At 41.8% G+C, this 16,051-nt stretch overlaps 1 protein-coding gene across 2 annotated transcripts; it reads right to left on the reverse strand.

Annotated features, from left to right (window-relative positions):
* Positions 1 to 427: 427 nt before the first annotated feature.
* Positions 428 to 8,933, reverse strand: LOC125509180 (CST complex subunit CTC1). Of its 2 annotated transcripts, none has more exons than XM_048674092.1 (16): positions 7,819 to 8,933; positions 7,594 to 7,712; positions 7,446 to 7,520; positions 7,264 to 7,339; positions 7,107 to 7,169; positions 6,728 to 6,805; positions 6,436 to 6,636; positions 5,596 to 5,700; positions 4,597 to 4,857; positions 4,161 to 4,484; positions 3,477 to 4,076; positions 3,316 to 3,407; positions 2,326 to 2,521; positions 2,029 to 2,146; positions 1,564 to 1,892; positions 428 to 1,250 (listed from the first exon to the last, which is right to left on the reverse strand). In XM_048674092.1, the coding sequence occupies exons 1-16, from the start codon at positions 8,854 to 8,856 to the stop codon at positions 1,083 to 1,085; spliced, it is 3,843 nt and encodes a 1,280-aa protein (XP_048530049.1). In that variant the 5' UTR covers positions 8,857 to 8,933; the 3' UTR covers positions 428 to 1,082. The 2 variants fall into 2 exon arrangements, with proteins under 2 accessions (XP_048530049.1, XP_048530050.1); XM_048674093.1 differs by having other exon boundaries at positions 4,161 to 4,478; positions 7,819 to 8,932.
* Between the last annotated feature and the right edge of the window lie 7,118 nt (positions 8,934 to 16,051).

Genomic DNA, 16,051 nt, shown 5'->3' on the forward strand with positions numbered 1-16,051 from the left:
AGGAATTCGCACATTTTTCTGCAAAAAAGTGCACCGACGCCAATTTTATTGCGCTTACTCAGCGAGGAGGCCATACTCGGCGAGGAGGCCAAACTTTGGATTACTGCAGGTGCAAAGAAAGGGATTATTGTGTTGTGTGAGTAATTGCATGCCGTGATGGTGGATGTCTTGTAAAACTCTATTTCCCCTCTTATTTAATAGATGAGGCAAATCTTTTGCCGCCGTTTCAAAAGAAAAAGAAAAAAAAATGGTGCTGTGCAATGGAAATTGTCACTAGGTTTGCCATCAGTAGGAGTTCCTTTGGTGCACCCAGCCCTTAGGAATGAGCTGATGAGTAATTGGAGATTTTTTTTTTTTGCGAGTAAATTGGAGATAATGATGAACAATGCATTGGTATCAGTTATATCAGCAAAATGGAAGAAATGCATTCACCGTTAAACAGAAATTAAAATACAGACACTCCTTCACTCACGCTTCGTCATCCAAATGGTACACCTGAACTCCAAAATGTGCAGACCAGACCACATCCACGCTTCATCAACTCTTGCTAAGTTTTTCAGTGCGGAGCAAGGGTGTAGGTTACGGTAGCAATGAACATAACAAATATCCAACTATACAACACTTCATTTGCCATAATAATTTGGCAATTGCCATCCCGACTATACAAAACACTTGACTACCAGCAAAAAGAAACCCTACCCATGGGATCTCATCAAATGTCATCTTCCGACGACAAAACAGATCCACATATATGCACAAGCCTGAAGAATGGAATCGGCTTTACATAACCCACCCATCTGTCAGTTCAGTCATATGTCGCCCTCCCACCAGAAAGAATCATCTATAACTTGCATGACCACATGGCTCTCCATGTATACTTCCAGACGGAGTATGTCCCAGAACATGTACCGCCAGACTGGAAGCCACCACCCTGATGGGCAAAATACAGGAGATATAACTGGGCATTGACCCAGTGGACTATGGCTGGGTGTTGACCCAGTGGACTGCTCGCCCCTCGTGCGTTCTTCACAAATTATTATGAGGGACCTGGGTATCTCAAAGATTCACTTGTGCAATTAACATCATCTGTTTTCCAAACTGGCATACAGTCTCCGGGCCTCTTCCAAAGGATCCACTTGAACTATTTCATTAACCCAGAAATTCTGCATGTTGTGCACTGGATATACATCAGGAAGTTCCACATTTGATCCATTTATTGCACTTGCATCAAGGGCTGATGCGATAACATTCTGCAAAGATGTTAAAACTCATTAAACGGCGTTCATTCCAGCAATCCTAGAAGAGTCATGATAGATTCCCTCGTTCAACACCAACCCAAACAACAAATAGCATCTGGCGTGACTGAACTAATTGATGCGTATAGAAGTCACAACCAACAGACTGGCTACACACTTCCTAGAGTATAATGGTGCACAACAATTCTAGAAGTACAATGTCATTATGCCTATATATAATATAGTTTGTTTGCTAGATAACATATGCAACTGATGAAAGCTCAACCAAAGTTCTAATGTTCACTTGATAAAAGAAACATGAACTCACCAGAGTTCCATTCCGACAGGCATTGAGGACGATAAATTTCAAAAGTTCCTCTTCCAGGCTACTTAAGACATTACCAACATCAGATAATAATTCCAAGTCTCGACAAGAGATGTCGGGAGGAATTCCATAGTTCTTCACAATAACTTTTTTGTGCTTCTTCAACATTTTTTCTAGGCAAGAACCAAGAGTCCGTTGTATTTTTGCATTGTTTCTACCTTTTGAACACTTCAAATTAACAGAAGCATCCAGAATGGCAATTTCCTGCAGCCTAAGCAAAAGGTCAGCCCTTGCATCATCGGCCCAGCAACAGCACAAAGATGTTCCATTATCTGTTAAAAAGCAGAATATGTTATATAGATGATGCTTCATGTATAAAAGAAAAGCAAAACATCCCTTTGGATAAAATAACAAATTTGAATTTATGATATTGTTGCAGAAATACTAGAGTTGGCCTGCTCCTCTTACCAACAATTAAACCAGCTAGTGGAACTTTTACTTTTGGTATTTTACCCTGGTTAACTGATTCCGAAATTTGAGAATCATTTAAACAACTGTCCAACACCAAGAAATGGACAGTAACTACCTGTATTAACAAAAATGAGACGTCAAGTGCGAGAATGATTGAGCATACTGGAATGTCACAAACAATATCTGAACTATAATCATTCAGTGTTTGTCAAGCGTCAATGCGCCCAACAACGGTTAAGAGGTGGTGCAATTGAGACCTATACATGGGCAAAGTAAAAGCAGAATATAACCTACCCTGCAGTGGAATCGCATGGGCGTACAGTCCTTAAAATGCTTGTGGTGTGAGAGCAGACAAAGTGAAACTGTGCTCAGTGAATCATCCTTTAAGCCACCAGGCATGAGTGGGGAAGTGGCTCGTTCTCTATTCACTTCAATGTGACCAATGGATGTAACTTCAATGTATGTTACTGGGGTTAAAAGTACTTCACGGCTGTAGCCAGAAAACAAAAATTTAGACAGCCAAAAAGATGTTTTTTTAAATTTGCAGGACACAAAGTAGGTTGCGGCATTTCTTAAGATTCGGTTTCAACTTAGCACAATGTGGACAGGCCATCATATCTATTATCAGGAATAGCAAGATGAATTAACAATTATAATTATAATTCATCACATTTAACAAGAGACTTGACAAATTAACTTGATGTGTTTGGAAGAATAGTGTACCAAATTATTTTAGCAGTTGTCGATAAATAGGTCTTTTACACTAAAATTCAGGTCAGGCCTCACATTAGCTGCATATCAAGTTCCTGCATATAGCATTTCCCATTCTACACAGATTACTTCCCTTACAAATAATGAAAAGTAAAATTATTGGTTACCTAATGACCACCCTCCCAAAAACCAAATAAAAGATGCATCCTTTTCTACTGGTAATAGAGCACAACACCACTCTATCAAGGACATCCTCAGCTTAACCTCTAGTAGAAATCATGCAAATGCAGAGACCCTTTTTTGTCATCCAAGTCCCAACGTCAAATATACAAGCAATAGATATAACTCTACGGAAGACATTTTGTTTACAGCTAACTTAACATGAAAATGAAATATAAGATTTAGAAAGCTCAAAATATGTCATTTCAAATTTGCAGAGCACAAGGCATGTTGCAGCATTTCTTACGATCCAGTCACAATTTAACATTATGTGGACAAACCATCAGTACTATCAACATGATAATGAAATATAAAACTTAATGGTAAACCAGTAATGAAAGGAGCACAACACACTGTGTCAAGAGGACGCGGTGGAATGTCACTGCTGCCCCTGGTCCTATGCCAATGGGATAACAATGTTTGCTTAAGTATCCAGAGAGACGCACCTGCAATGAATGCCATTAAATTGAATGCCAAACTAAGCACTAATTGAAAATTATGACCTAGTCAATTACCGTTTGATTATCATCAGCAACATGGATACATATACTTCGCTTGTCGTTACCAGGCACAAGTCTTCGCTCCTTAAAGTCATGTGAATGGATATTTTCTACTTTCCCATGTAATGATATTAAATCTCCTTGAACAAGTTTTTGACTTTGCAAGTTAGAAGAACCAAAAGACTTTTTATGCATCATAATCTCAATGCATGAAGAGACACTAATAACTTCAATTGAGTAAGAGCCCAATCCATTCAATACATAACACATGATGTCATATACTTTCATCTTTTCGCTCAATGCTTCACAATAAAAATTCAAATGAAAATCCGAATATCGACAAAAGTCATTCCACGACTGTAGTAATTTTATCTCATTGTGGAAGGTATTTTTGGATAATGGCTCATCCACCCCCAATGAAGAAACTCCGATAGACTGATCTACGATACCCTGCTTGACGTTTATATTGCCATTAAAGGTAATGGCAAGGCTCCAAATTTTATCTTGAGAATCCAGTGAAATTTTACCACCTTGAAAACATCCACAGCCTTTCATGGCAAACCTCAAACTATCAGTGGGGCATTCGAGAAGATAGTAGCCACCAATCCGCAGAAACTGTTGTTTCATCAGGTAATTTAGTAATTGTAGCTATATATTAAGGTTAAATGTTGAAAGCAAGCTTCATCATAAAAACTATACCTGGTACTTAAACGAACATCCTTCCTTGAACTCCAATAAGATCCTTGATGGGCAACCTCGTTGTTCACCAACGGTATCAATTAGAACAGTACCATCTGACCCACAGGGATAGGTAGACACAAGATTGCCAGAAAGACTGGTAGTTCTGAAGCTTAGGGAGCATGGAATGTGACATGGTTTCTCCATAGACACTTTCGAATCAGAACGTGAACGAGTACTTGCCATTTTAAAGCTCTCGGCATCTTGATCAGGAAATTTTAAATTGTATGGCACTATCACACCCTCAGCATACAGGCCAGAACCTGGCATGTTCTTATGCTGAAATTGCAATGGCAAAATGACATAATGAGAACAGAGTCAGTTAGTCACTAATTGTGGGCATGATGATGCTAGAAACGCCAAGATTATCAGCAGAATGCAAAAAAAGTTTACTCACATTATTGACTGAGGGGAAAATGTGCGACACTTTCAGAAGGTGGAACAGCCTGGCAGAGTTATTAGTTTGCAAAGGAATTCGGGAGGGAGGGCCAATGTGGTTTAATTCACTCCAGTGGACTATAAGGTAGATCTTGAGATGATGCACTCTTTTTCGGTACGAGAGCTGCTGAAACACAGCCTTACAGGATAGTGGATCAGCAACACCATAATGATCTAGGTACGCCACTGGGCCTTCAAGGACTAATTTGCAATCATTTATCTGGGTGGCAATAGGATAATCAGATGCTGAACTTATAGCACAATAAAATGCTTGAGAACAATGTTAAATTAGCTATGTAGTTTATTTAGCACAAAGCAGAACATATAAAAAAGCCTAACAAGCTCAAAATGCTAATTGTGGAGGAAGACCAGTAGCACCATTTCCACTATACTTTTTCATTTCAGTTTACATAAATGTGAGAAATGTTAGTACAGCAAACACAAATACAGAAACTGTAAATGCTAGGAGTTGCTGAGAAATTTAGTATGAGTTATTCTGCCATATGCAAGACTTCTAATTTATAAAATTATATAATCTTGTGAACATGAGTTTCCATCAAACTGTACATACTATTCATCTCAGTTTACTGGTCTGTACAGAAAGTTAAACCAACAAATATGTGCCAAAAAAACTCCTAGTGCTTGAATGACTTGAGCCCTTGACCTTGATTAGGCAGGTTGATGCTTCATGATTTCTAGGCAAAATCCCATAAGTTGTATTTATATGAATTATTATTCTATTACAGAAAAGAATTATAAAAAATTGAACAGAACAGAGTTTTATTCATACTATAACATGTGTTGTACTATTTCTTAGCAGTAAGGTACTAAGGTCTTAGTTCTGACATTCAAGTTAGTACCATAAATGTTAATTTGATGAAGCCAATCGATAACTGACTTAAATCACGGCATGCATCACTTTTTTCTGAAGTGTCATACAGTAAATTATGACAATCACCTCATAGATGCCGTTCATGCAAACATTTGGCGGAAGATCAGGTATAATAACATCTATACATCCTGTGTCATCAACCAGCTGCAGCCTCAATGGCAGTGAGGACATCTGTATGCATCAAAGACACGGTCAGCAAGTGCATCAAAATCCAAGATCTTAACATTAGGTCATGAAACCAAGTAATCTACACAACTAACTTCGGCAGTTTGTACAATTAATATAAATAACATTTTTTTCCTCAAAGAAGACCCCAAGTGCATGTCATTTTGTATTAGAAGAAAGCATCAAGATGATGTGGGTCTTACAACGCAACCAAAGAAAGAAAAGGAAAGGGAAAACAGCAACAAAAACAAGCCTAGGCTAACCAAAACGAAAGGCAAAGGAAAGCAGAAATGACGAAACTGTAGACCTAGAAAGTCCATCTACAAGCCACATCTTTACTTCAGAAAGCCTTGTGGGAAGTTGAAACTGAAAGACATTCACTATCTCCCAGCCTATACTTTCAAAAGTCTAAACAAAATGACACTTGGCAACATGGTATCCTCAAATCAATTGACATAATATGTTTATAAACTTGTCTGCATGCAAATTACATTCAATAACAAGCCAGCAAAAGTAAAAGCATCTGCCAACAATAATACATGGACAGTTTATGACAAGCTTTCAGGATGCCACAACAAATGCAAAATATGAGTGTTCATCTATCTATATAAATTGATTAAGCGAGTTTTCACCTCCAATTGGTGACATGAATTTTACTTCTGGTACTTTAAAATGACAGATGGACTGAATAAAAAACGATATGATTATTTTTTAAGAAGATGCCATAAATTCTTAAGTGACCTTCATGCATCCCACTAATACAAGGCCCAGATCGCCAGTTGAAATTATCCTTCTGCTGGTACCAGGATGGGAAACCCCACCACATAGAAACTGGTTAGATCCCAGGTTCTTGCCCAGCTCTTCCGTGTCATTCCAAAATCTGAGCATCATTGATATCCACAATGATTCCACCTTGCAGATAAAATTGGCGAAGGGTATTGCCTAACCAAAAATAATTGGTAAGTGAATAAACAAAACCAAAACAAATTTTAGTTTTGTTCATACCGTGTACAATAAAAGGAGAAACCATTACCAATTTACAAGCTTCCAATTTTGATCCTGTGCTTGAACCGCCACAATCATGATTGCAGAATTTCATAAGGAAATCATGCTGCGCAACCAGATTCAGGTAAGCAATCCACACGGAAAATAGATTTTAAACAATGAGAAAGGGTTCCCGAAAGACCGTTTAGTCTACAAACATCCTTTATATATGTTTCAGGGGGAAATATTATGATGAGACTGAAAGGCTAGCAGAGCAAATATATATTGTGTCTTTTGAAAGGCAATAAGAAAGGTGGACTAGTTTACTTTACACTGTGAACCAAACAGCTGTTATGTACATGCAAAACAGAGCAACACTGCATTTATTTACTCGTTGTTTGAAACACATGTACTACTAATGAGCTTGCCTGAGGTTTGAAATCCTTTGAAGAGGGAACTTTAGCAGCATAGGTGTGAACCAATCCTTGCTTCTGTTGGTACCTTGCAGTTCAAGAGATTAAGTTAAATAAATTAGCAGGAAATGCAATGGGGCAATATGCTATTTACTCCAGTTAGCAAAGTTACATTTTTTGACCCCCAGATCTCTTTCTTGGAATCTAACTTGAATTTCTGTTTAAAGCATGATATCAGAAGTAACATCCTGTAAAATGATGGAACAAAAGATGACCATACCATGAGAACAAATATGCCCCTTTTCAATCATGGTAAACATATCATGGAGAAGTAGAACTATCATAAATTCATACCAAAATTTACCGGGCAGCTCCAAAAAGTTAACTGACTTGCCCAAAAGACCATCATTCTCTGCTCTTGTATGACATCTGCACCAACAGCAAAAACTGTTGAGTGATGCCAGTCACATAAGATACTGATATGCCAAAAGTCGCATCTTACTTCGAGTCCACCACAGAGAAAGCATTTATAGTAATGCTAGTTTTACTGCATGTTCCAAGTAGAACAACTGTCGTCCAAGCAAAATTTAGACGAACCACTCGGAATTTCTTCACAGAAATCTACAAAAGAACCAGAACAGTCAGACACACACTGGCATTTAAAGTTATTTAATAAAAAATGAAGAAATTGCAAACAAAAGTTCAAAACTGCAAATTAGCAACATACAACAGCACCAACTCGAAGAGAATGTGACGGCACAAGCCGGTTATCATCAATTAGCAGCCACGCGGTCTCATCCAGCTCAACCAACATACCCTGCATGTAGATTCCAGAGACCACCCCAGTGTACACCCCACTGCACTTCCCTGGCAACTCATCCAATGGTGGAACGCCAACATAGGATGGGCACCATGACACCATTGTTTCCGCTGATGACACCAACATGGTGTACGAGCCCTTCTTCCCAACGGAGACCATTTTTTTCTTCAGCCCCGTGACAGAAACCGGCCTGCCAATCAGTCGCACCAGCACGGGCCGCCATCTGCTTGCCAAATCCACAAAGTATACAAACTTCTCCATCTCAAACCTGTGACCGCGGTCAGATTCTGGCTGTGATACCTTGCACTGGCGGCACCCACAGCACATCATCTCCGCTATAAACCCGACCAAGTCACTCTTCTGTGTGGCATGCGGCACACTGAACACCACGCTCACCGACCTCACAACCCCAAAAACGCGGCCGCGGGTGGGTAAAGCAGGCTCCGCGTCTACGGAATTAAGCGGGATCGCTGCCAGGAAGCCAGGGGCATGGACCGGACCGGGCGCCTCTGCCAGGCGCCATCGGACTGCCTCGAGCACGCCGGCTTCGTGCTGGCGGACGGGGGGAAGGTAGTTCCAGGCGAGAACGAGGATCTCGCGGCCTATGGCGGCGGGGTTGAAATCGAGGAGGTAGCAACAGACAGAGGCGGCGGATGAAGGGTCGGAGAGGGACAGGCAGTGGTTGCGGCAGTCCGCGGCGGAAGGGAGGGAGAGGGTGCCGGCGAGGAGGACGGGATGGGGGATTGGCTCGAAGGGGGCGGTGGTAGGGGCAGGATTCGCGGCGGAGAGCTTAGGCTTTTTGCGGGGCTGTGAGGTGGAGGCGGCGGGGGAATGAGAGGGAGAGGGGGAAAGGAGGGAGGATGCACCAGTGGTGGGGCGGCGGAGGCGGAGGAGGTCGGCGACGGCGAGCCGGCGAGGGGTGGATGCCTCCGGCGGCGGCTCCATGGTTAGGGATTGGACTGCAGGGGATGTGTGGGTTTGGAAAGGAGGAAAGATGAGTAGGCGGGAAGTGAAACCGAGAACGAGGAGTCGAGTGGCGGTGTGCGGCCCACTTGATCGTGGGTTGACTGGTCAAATGAGCTGGGCCTCGCGTTTCACCGTGTTCAAAGCAACTCTTTTTTTCTGAAAAAAGTAATTATTTTAACCAGTATAGACGCTCGTACATACATTTATCCTATTAACGCACGCATGTATACCCTACCTCTACAAGCATCTCTGAGAGGCTGAGCTAACACATCATCTTAAGATTGATAAAATCGTCACAGACTTCTTCGTAGTCAATAGGAACTCCACTAAACGCACATCGCTGGAAGGTCTGAAATAAATCTAAAAAAATGCGAGCACCAGTGTCAAGTCTAAGACTTGGACTTTAATGGGTTGGAGATACCACTGTCCTCCTAATTATCCAACCACAGGATAGTTCACGTGTGATAAGCAACTTTGATGCCAAGCATAAAGAAGCGTTGGAAACCGTTTTTGCCCTGCCTTTCTCTCTCGGATGACAGGCGGCGACCAACTCCCATCCCCGATCTCCGCTGGCGAGCATGCTGGTCCCCTCTCTTCCACTTGGTGCTCATGCGGGATTTCAAGTAGCGCAACCTCCCACGCATGCACCACCAGTGGAGGTGTGAGAGTTAATCACCTGGCCATTAAATGGTGAGGGCACTCCCTCGGATTCCCGTGGCGGCATGTGGGATGGTCGTCATGTGACATCATCTTCTGACTTGCTTGTGAAGCTAGGAGGTGTGTGAGCAAGCTCCCGCCTCCCCAGCCCCTTAATGACACTTGTGACGACCTATAAAAGATCGACACACTCTCATTTCTCCCTTATCCATTCTCCTCTCCGATGCCTCCCAAGTCCCTCTTGCACTCGCCAATACAACAACGGAAGGAGCACACATTCAGCTTTTGTTTTGGGGTGAAGGGTGAGCATAAGCAGCCGGATCCCTTACCCTCTTTTCTGACTTATATGATGTGGCCATGGGTAAGGGTCGGAAGAAGGACGTTGAAAGGGAGCGACGGATTTAAGACCGCGCACCTACCCCCGCAGCCATCTTCATGGGATGAGCGCACCGAGGCCCTTTTCCAGACCATCGGGCCCGAAATGCTGGCGCCGCCGTTGACACATGGACGGCCTGGGATAGGCCGTCGAGGCGAGTTTCCGGGCCATCTAGGTTCGCATTGCCGCATTCGCCGCCCCCATCGGGGAATCAAGCCGCCATCAATGCAGCCATGACCACAAGTAGTTAATTCTAGGCTAGTTATTAGTTTAATTAAGTAGTTGTTACATGAATGTAATTCGCAACACGACTAATTTTCTGCCCTATTTAGAGGAATGAAATTGATGCTTATGGATGTGTTCTATGAATCAAAGTGTTCTTCTGAATCGAGGATTTATTAGGTAAGGGAAGAATCTATGATCCAATGACAGATGGGTCCTACTTGGAAGAAATTTATGCAGGCTGCTTTTTGGCAATTATGACTTTGCCCAAGTCCGGTTCAGCCTTCGTATGTTTTGGCGATCGTCTGTATATCACCGGTGGTGGTCCAAAATATGGCGACTCTACTAGAGTTGTTATTAGACCGGGGAAAGCGAGAAGCCATGAACTTAATTTTCAGATCTTCTGAATTTTAATGCTACATTTGAATTATTAGAAGAAAAAATGAGGAATTCTTAGGATTTTTAATATATGTGTTCATTGGATCTTAGAATTAGGGTTCTGTTTTTTGAAATTCAACAGGTCATTTCGTTCCTCCTCGACTGTAGGATTACAATCATGAAGTTTAGGCATGTATAAATGAAATCTGGAGCAAAGTTTAGCCACAGGCTCCCATGCCCAACACTAGTACTCCCTCTGTTCGGAATTACATCTAGATACATTCATTTCTTGGACGAGTAATTCCGAATGGAGGGAGTAGCATTTTCAGCACACAGATGAGCTGCAGCATTCAAAGGCCTACGCACAAAAGGAAGAGATAAACTATTGAAACCCCTACTCGACTCCTTAATTTCACCCATGATGGCCGAAACTTCAGGATCAGTGAAAATATATGTCCCGCCACAGATCGGTCATCACCTGGGAGTCACTCTCCACCATAATATTTTGAAGTCCAACTTCACTTGCCCTTCAGATTCCATCCTTGCAGCCGACGTCTCCATGATTAAGGCAGATGATGCTTCAGGATACCACTTTGACAAAGCCTACAAAAAAACTTTTATAGTACTCCCTCTGTAAAGAAATATAGAAGTATTTAGATCATTAAGTATCTAAATGCTCTTATATTTCTGTACAGAGGGAGTAATCGTTACATGCACCTTCATGAGCACAGGCCACGAGAGCTCCATCCGCATCAGGATCAGGAGGTTCCCATTGGGCATGCAGTTTTGGTTCGACAATTTGCATTACTTTGAGATCAAAATTCCATGTACCATGGTTACACACATTTGGGAAAACCTAATGATGAAATATTCCCCTTTTGATTTTATCTGCCCCGAACTTCCTCGGCACTTCCATCCAGAGAGGGCTTGGTGGAGTACTGTTTATCTATCTATATAGGTGGTTTGATTCACTTCGTCGGCACTAACAGACAACTGCTGAAAAAATAAGCACAATACAACAGCCAAATTCAACCGTACGTGGAACTGTTTTAAATTCATCAAGGTAATTAAGCAAGAATCTGGACGCTGTCGTTTAAGAAAAATCTCGCCACAAGAACCTTAGCGTCCAGGTCGGGAGGCTCAGCCTGTTGCTGTTGGTTCACCAGTGTCGCTACGACAAGCGAAGGCAACAAGCTGCACTCTTGGTCCGTCAGAGAACCTTCTCGCCTGCTTAAACCACACAAGCAGCTAACACCTCACACGATTGAATCCACGGGCACATATTAAAAATTACGGGACGCATACCCTAAAATCAACGGAGTGTAAATTATTAGGCGCTGTCTTATTCGCACGACGAGGGGCCCAAGTTTGCCTGGCCGTCGCTTTCTTGTCGCACGTCGACGACATGGACAAGAGAACACAAGCGAGAGAGAGAGCGACGAGAAAAAAAAACTGCACATACTTCCTCTACAACGAAAATGATGCATATATTATGTGCTCTGGACTCTTGGTGCCTATGCATATATTTTGTTATTTAGTCCCATTTTTACATGTCATGTATACTGAACTGACCCAAACTATCCTTGTGCAAGAATGAAGTTTAAATCCTCTACTCGTAGGACTATATTACAAAAGATTCGCGTGTTGAAGGCTGCGATCGGTGTGTAATATCCAGTGTAATTGGACAACCATTAGATGAACTAAATATTGATTTTTTGAATGTGCATAGGCACTCATTTGGCAAAGTCATACTAACATGCTTGTCAGAAAGGCGACATGTAATATTCTGTAGTCACAAAGCTAATCTGCTGCTTCGTTTTCTACTAGTACTTCTGAATGCTTCTTCTTGCCTCAGGAGGAACATACCAACTTGGTTACTTTCCACCCCTGATGAAAATCTCAGCTGGTTGAACAAAACGCAGTCGTAACCACGGTAAACACGTGCAGATGACTGGATATACATCACATCGCTACACGCCTACACATGGATGGCACGCCAGTTGTACTTAGAGATAAACATCCGGTTGTTAACTCTCACAGGGTCAAGAAAACAATCCAAACCAACAGGCGGAGGGTGCTTTCCCCCTGTTGAACTGCTCCAATTATGCGCGTTTTACCCTCCAGGACACGTTAAGCACTTATCCACACCACACCGAAATGTGGACGGGAATATCGATCGGCGAGTGCATGGTGTCATCTCATCAGGCCAAGAACATTTCCCCCCTCTGTGTGGCCGACGACGACCAGCCATTCACAGTTCATGGATAAAACTATGATACTATAGAAGTGGGGGCGTGGGCCTTGTGTCCCTGTCTCACGAGAATCGCTGCTGTTGACAAGCATGAAAAGCCAGGCCATATTCTGAAGAGAAAGAGAGATCTGGTGGCTGGCGCTGCGTGGTGAGTCGTTGGTGGCTTGGTGGCCGACGGAATCTTGTGTCCGAAGATGATAGGTCGCCCGGGGAATCTCTTTGATATCTCCTATAGGGGGCTCTGTTGTTTACTGCCAATGGAAACTTCTAGGCCTCGGTTTTGATTTTCTGACTTTGATCCGCGACCCGGGGTTGATGCCACCCCTGATTTGACGTGATGTTGTCGTGTCTATTTGGCAGAATAACCATGGAGGGAGGGAAATACAGAAAATCGATAATCCCAGCCGTTTGTTTCTATTTTGTTGATGAATAAGTCAATCTTGCTTGGAGAAAAAGAGTGAATGAAGATAGCAGGCGAGGCGATCCGCATAAGTGCTTTTTTTTCTTGCGGCAAGATGGACGCGATGGTTGTAGTCGCCATCGCGGAGCGGAAGCCTATTTCGAGAGAGATAAGTGTCATTTTTTTAAGCACCGAACCCTAGAAGAATAGATGTAATATTACAAGAATGAGGGAGCCAAAGAAGGGGAAAAAAAGCAATATAATCTAGCTACAAATAAAGAGAGGAGATCAACTTATTCTAGTTCTGGGCAACATGTTGTCAAAGCAATTCAAAACTTAGAAGCTATCCAGGGCTTGGAAGCAAGCATCGTGCTTCTTCCTAATTCTGTGACTGAGCTGGATCAAATTTTCTTTGAGGGAGTACTTCCATGCTTGACAGGTTGGAGCTGCATTTTAAAACATTGTCATTTCTTTGTAACCAAATGTTCTAGCATCCAAGAGTGATGAGATCCAAGGTAATAGGTGATGGTACACTACTAGGGAAAAGCTTATCAGTAGTGCGGGTCTGAGGGCTGGATCAAATTTTCTTTGAGGGGTACCGCGCTATAGATACGGCGCTACAGCTAACACTTAGTAGTAGTGTGTTCCCTTCCGCGCTACCGTTATAGCTACTTAGCAGTAACGCTCTTCATACAAGCGTTACTGCTAATCTAACTAGTAGTAGTGTTTTTCCTGCCCAGCGCTACTACTATTTCATTTTTCATTTTTTATTTGTAGTGTATTTATATGCCGTTATACAAATTTTGATACAGTACCAATTAAGAGGTTGTTATATCATTATGTCCATGATGAATTAATATATCATTGTGAGGAAGAAACATGGATTATATTCATTTGGATGAATCAAAAGTTGAATTAGGAAGACGATCCTACTAATTCAACTTTTGGTCACTTTTGATCCATCCACATGAATCTAATATGCGTTCCTTCCACCAATGATATAATAGCTAATCATGATCATAATAACAAATCATAATGATAACCATGATCAACATCATCATCATATTAATATAAAAATTCTTGCATCATATCATCACCAATAACATTAGCTAATAATCATCATTCATTACCATCAACACTATTTAATCATCATAGTCATAGTGTAGCTATCTAATCACCACCAACACTAGCTAACAATAATTATCATAGTCATTACCGTCAACACTAGCTATTTAATCATTATAGTCATAGTGTAGCACATCATCATCTTTAAACTCATTCTAGCTAGCTAATCACTCCTGCTACTCTCTCACAGGTAAAATAGCATCAAACATGTGTAGCACTCCTGCTTCATCATATTAGAGCATGCAGATGAACCTGTCTCATAATTATGGGTTGCGCTTCTGATTGTTGCCCCCTAGTACTTCTCTGCTGCGATCCTTCACAATTTTGCTATAGTCTTTGACTATTAAGACTAGCTCACTTCGAGAAATCTTGAATGCACTCATGTGCAATGTAGGATGTCCTGGCCGTAAGCTAACCATTGTCATGCGACCTTTAGGCTCGATCCAATGAGGCACAACACTCATCGGGAGTCCCTGTTGAAGAATATCGTAGTAACATACTTAGCAATGAAGTTTAGCTTAAAAATAATGTATGCAAAAGATGCACTAAGGACAAATAGTAAAAATCTTACCATCTTTCCTAAATAGATGTGACCGTAGTTCAATACGCACACTAGTGGTCGCACACTTTGAGTACTAATATCTCGAAGTCCGGGAAAATAACATGTCTTGACAGTATCAAGATCCTCAAGCCATGAAACATAATGACCTATCTCCTCGCAGTTTAGTTCAGCCCCGGGACAGTAGTAGGTGCTGTCTACCAAGCGCCAGACAGGTTTGCTTGAATGGAAATAAGCTGTCAATAGAAATTAGTTGTCAACTATTTTTAAATAAACAACATAAAGTACTTAATAAATATGGTTGAGAAACTCACATAATGGTAGAACTGGAGGCGTCTGCACATCGATCCAGATGTCGATATTACCTTCAATATCATCTTCCGGATGAATATCAAAGGTGATAAGCATATCAGGCTCAAATGCATAAGCCTTGCATAGTGCTCTCCAATTTTTGCATTCAAAATAGGTGTAGGTGTCTGCATTGTATAATTTTACGGCAAAAGTATGACCATGCTCGGTCCTCAAGTGAACTCTCTTTACCTCCATACTTTCCATAGTACTTAAACCAATCTTATCCAAGACATAAATTCTTGCATGGCAGGGGATACACTAGTAGACTAGTAAAAAAAATTATAAGTTGAAGCAAAAGAAGCAGAAGTCATGCTTAATTACAAAAAAAGACTTGTCGTTGTGACTTACTGTATCCACTTCGAAGGTCTCATCCAGCTTGATGCTGAAGCGCCTACCAACAACTAGGTGAGGCATGTCGCACAGGTCGCGCTCGTCTTCGCAGTATTCACACATACCGAATTCCTTTTCGCCGTTAGACATTTCTTATGTTCATAGTTGAAACATTAATTGAAAATCGATCGAAGGCAACTATGTACCAGGAAACTCAACACACAGATCACTATTACTCATTATGCAATGTGTTAACTTTAGGTCTGCCGAGTCTTCCATCCTAAACTCTCATCTCACGTATATGGTGGACACTCCCTCTCTGATATTGCGGCGGTTGGGGAACGTAGCATGCAATTTCAAAAAAATTCCTACAATCACACAAGATCTATCTAGGAAATGCATAGCAACAAGAGGGGAAGAGTGTGTCCACGTATCCTCGTAGACCGAAAGCGGAAGCATTAGGTTAATGTAGTTGATGTAGTCGAACATCTTCGCGATCCAACCGGTCAAGTACCAAATGTACGA

This window comes from Triticum urartu, chromosome 5, assembly GCF_003073215.2.
Source record: "Triticum urartu cultivar G1812 chromosome 5, Tu2.1, whole genome shotgun sequence".
NCBI classification, from domain to species: Eukaryota; Viridiplantae; Streptophyta; class Magnoliopsida; order Poales; family Poaceae; genus Triticum; species Triticum urartu.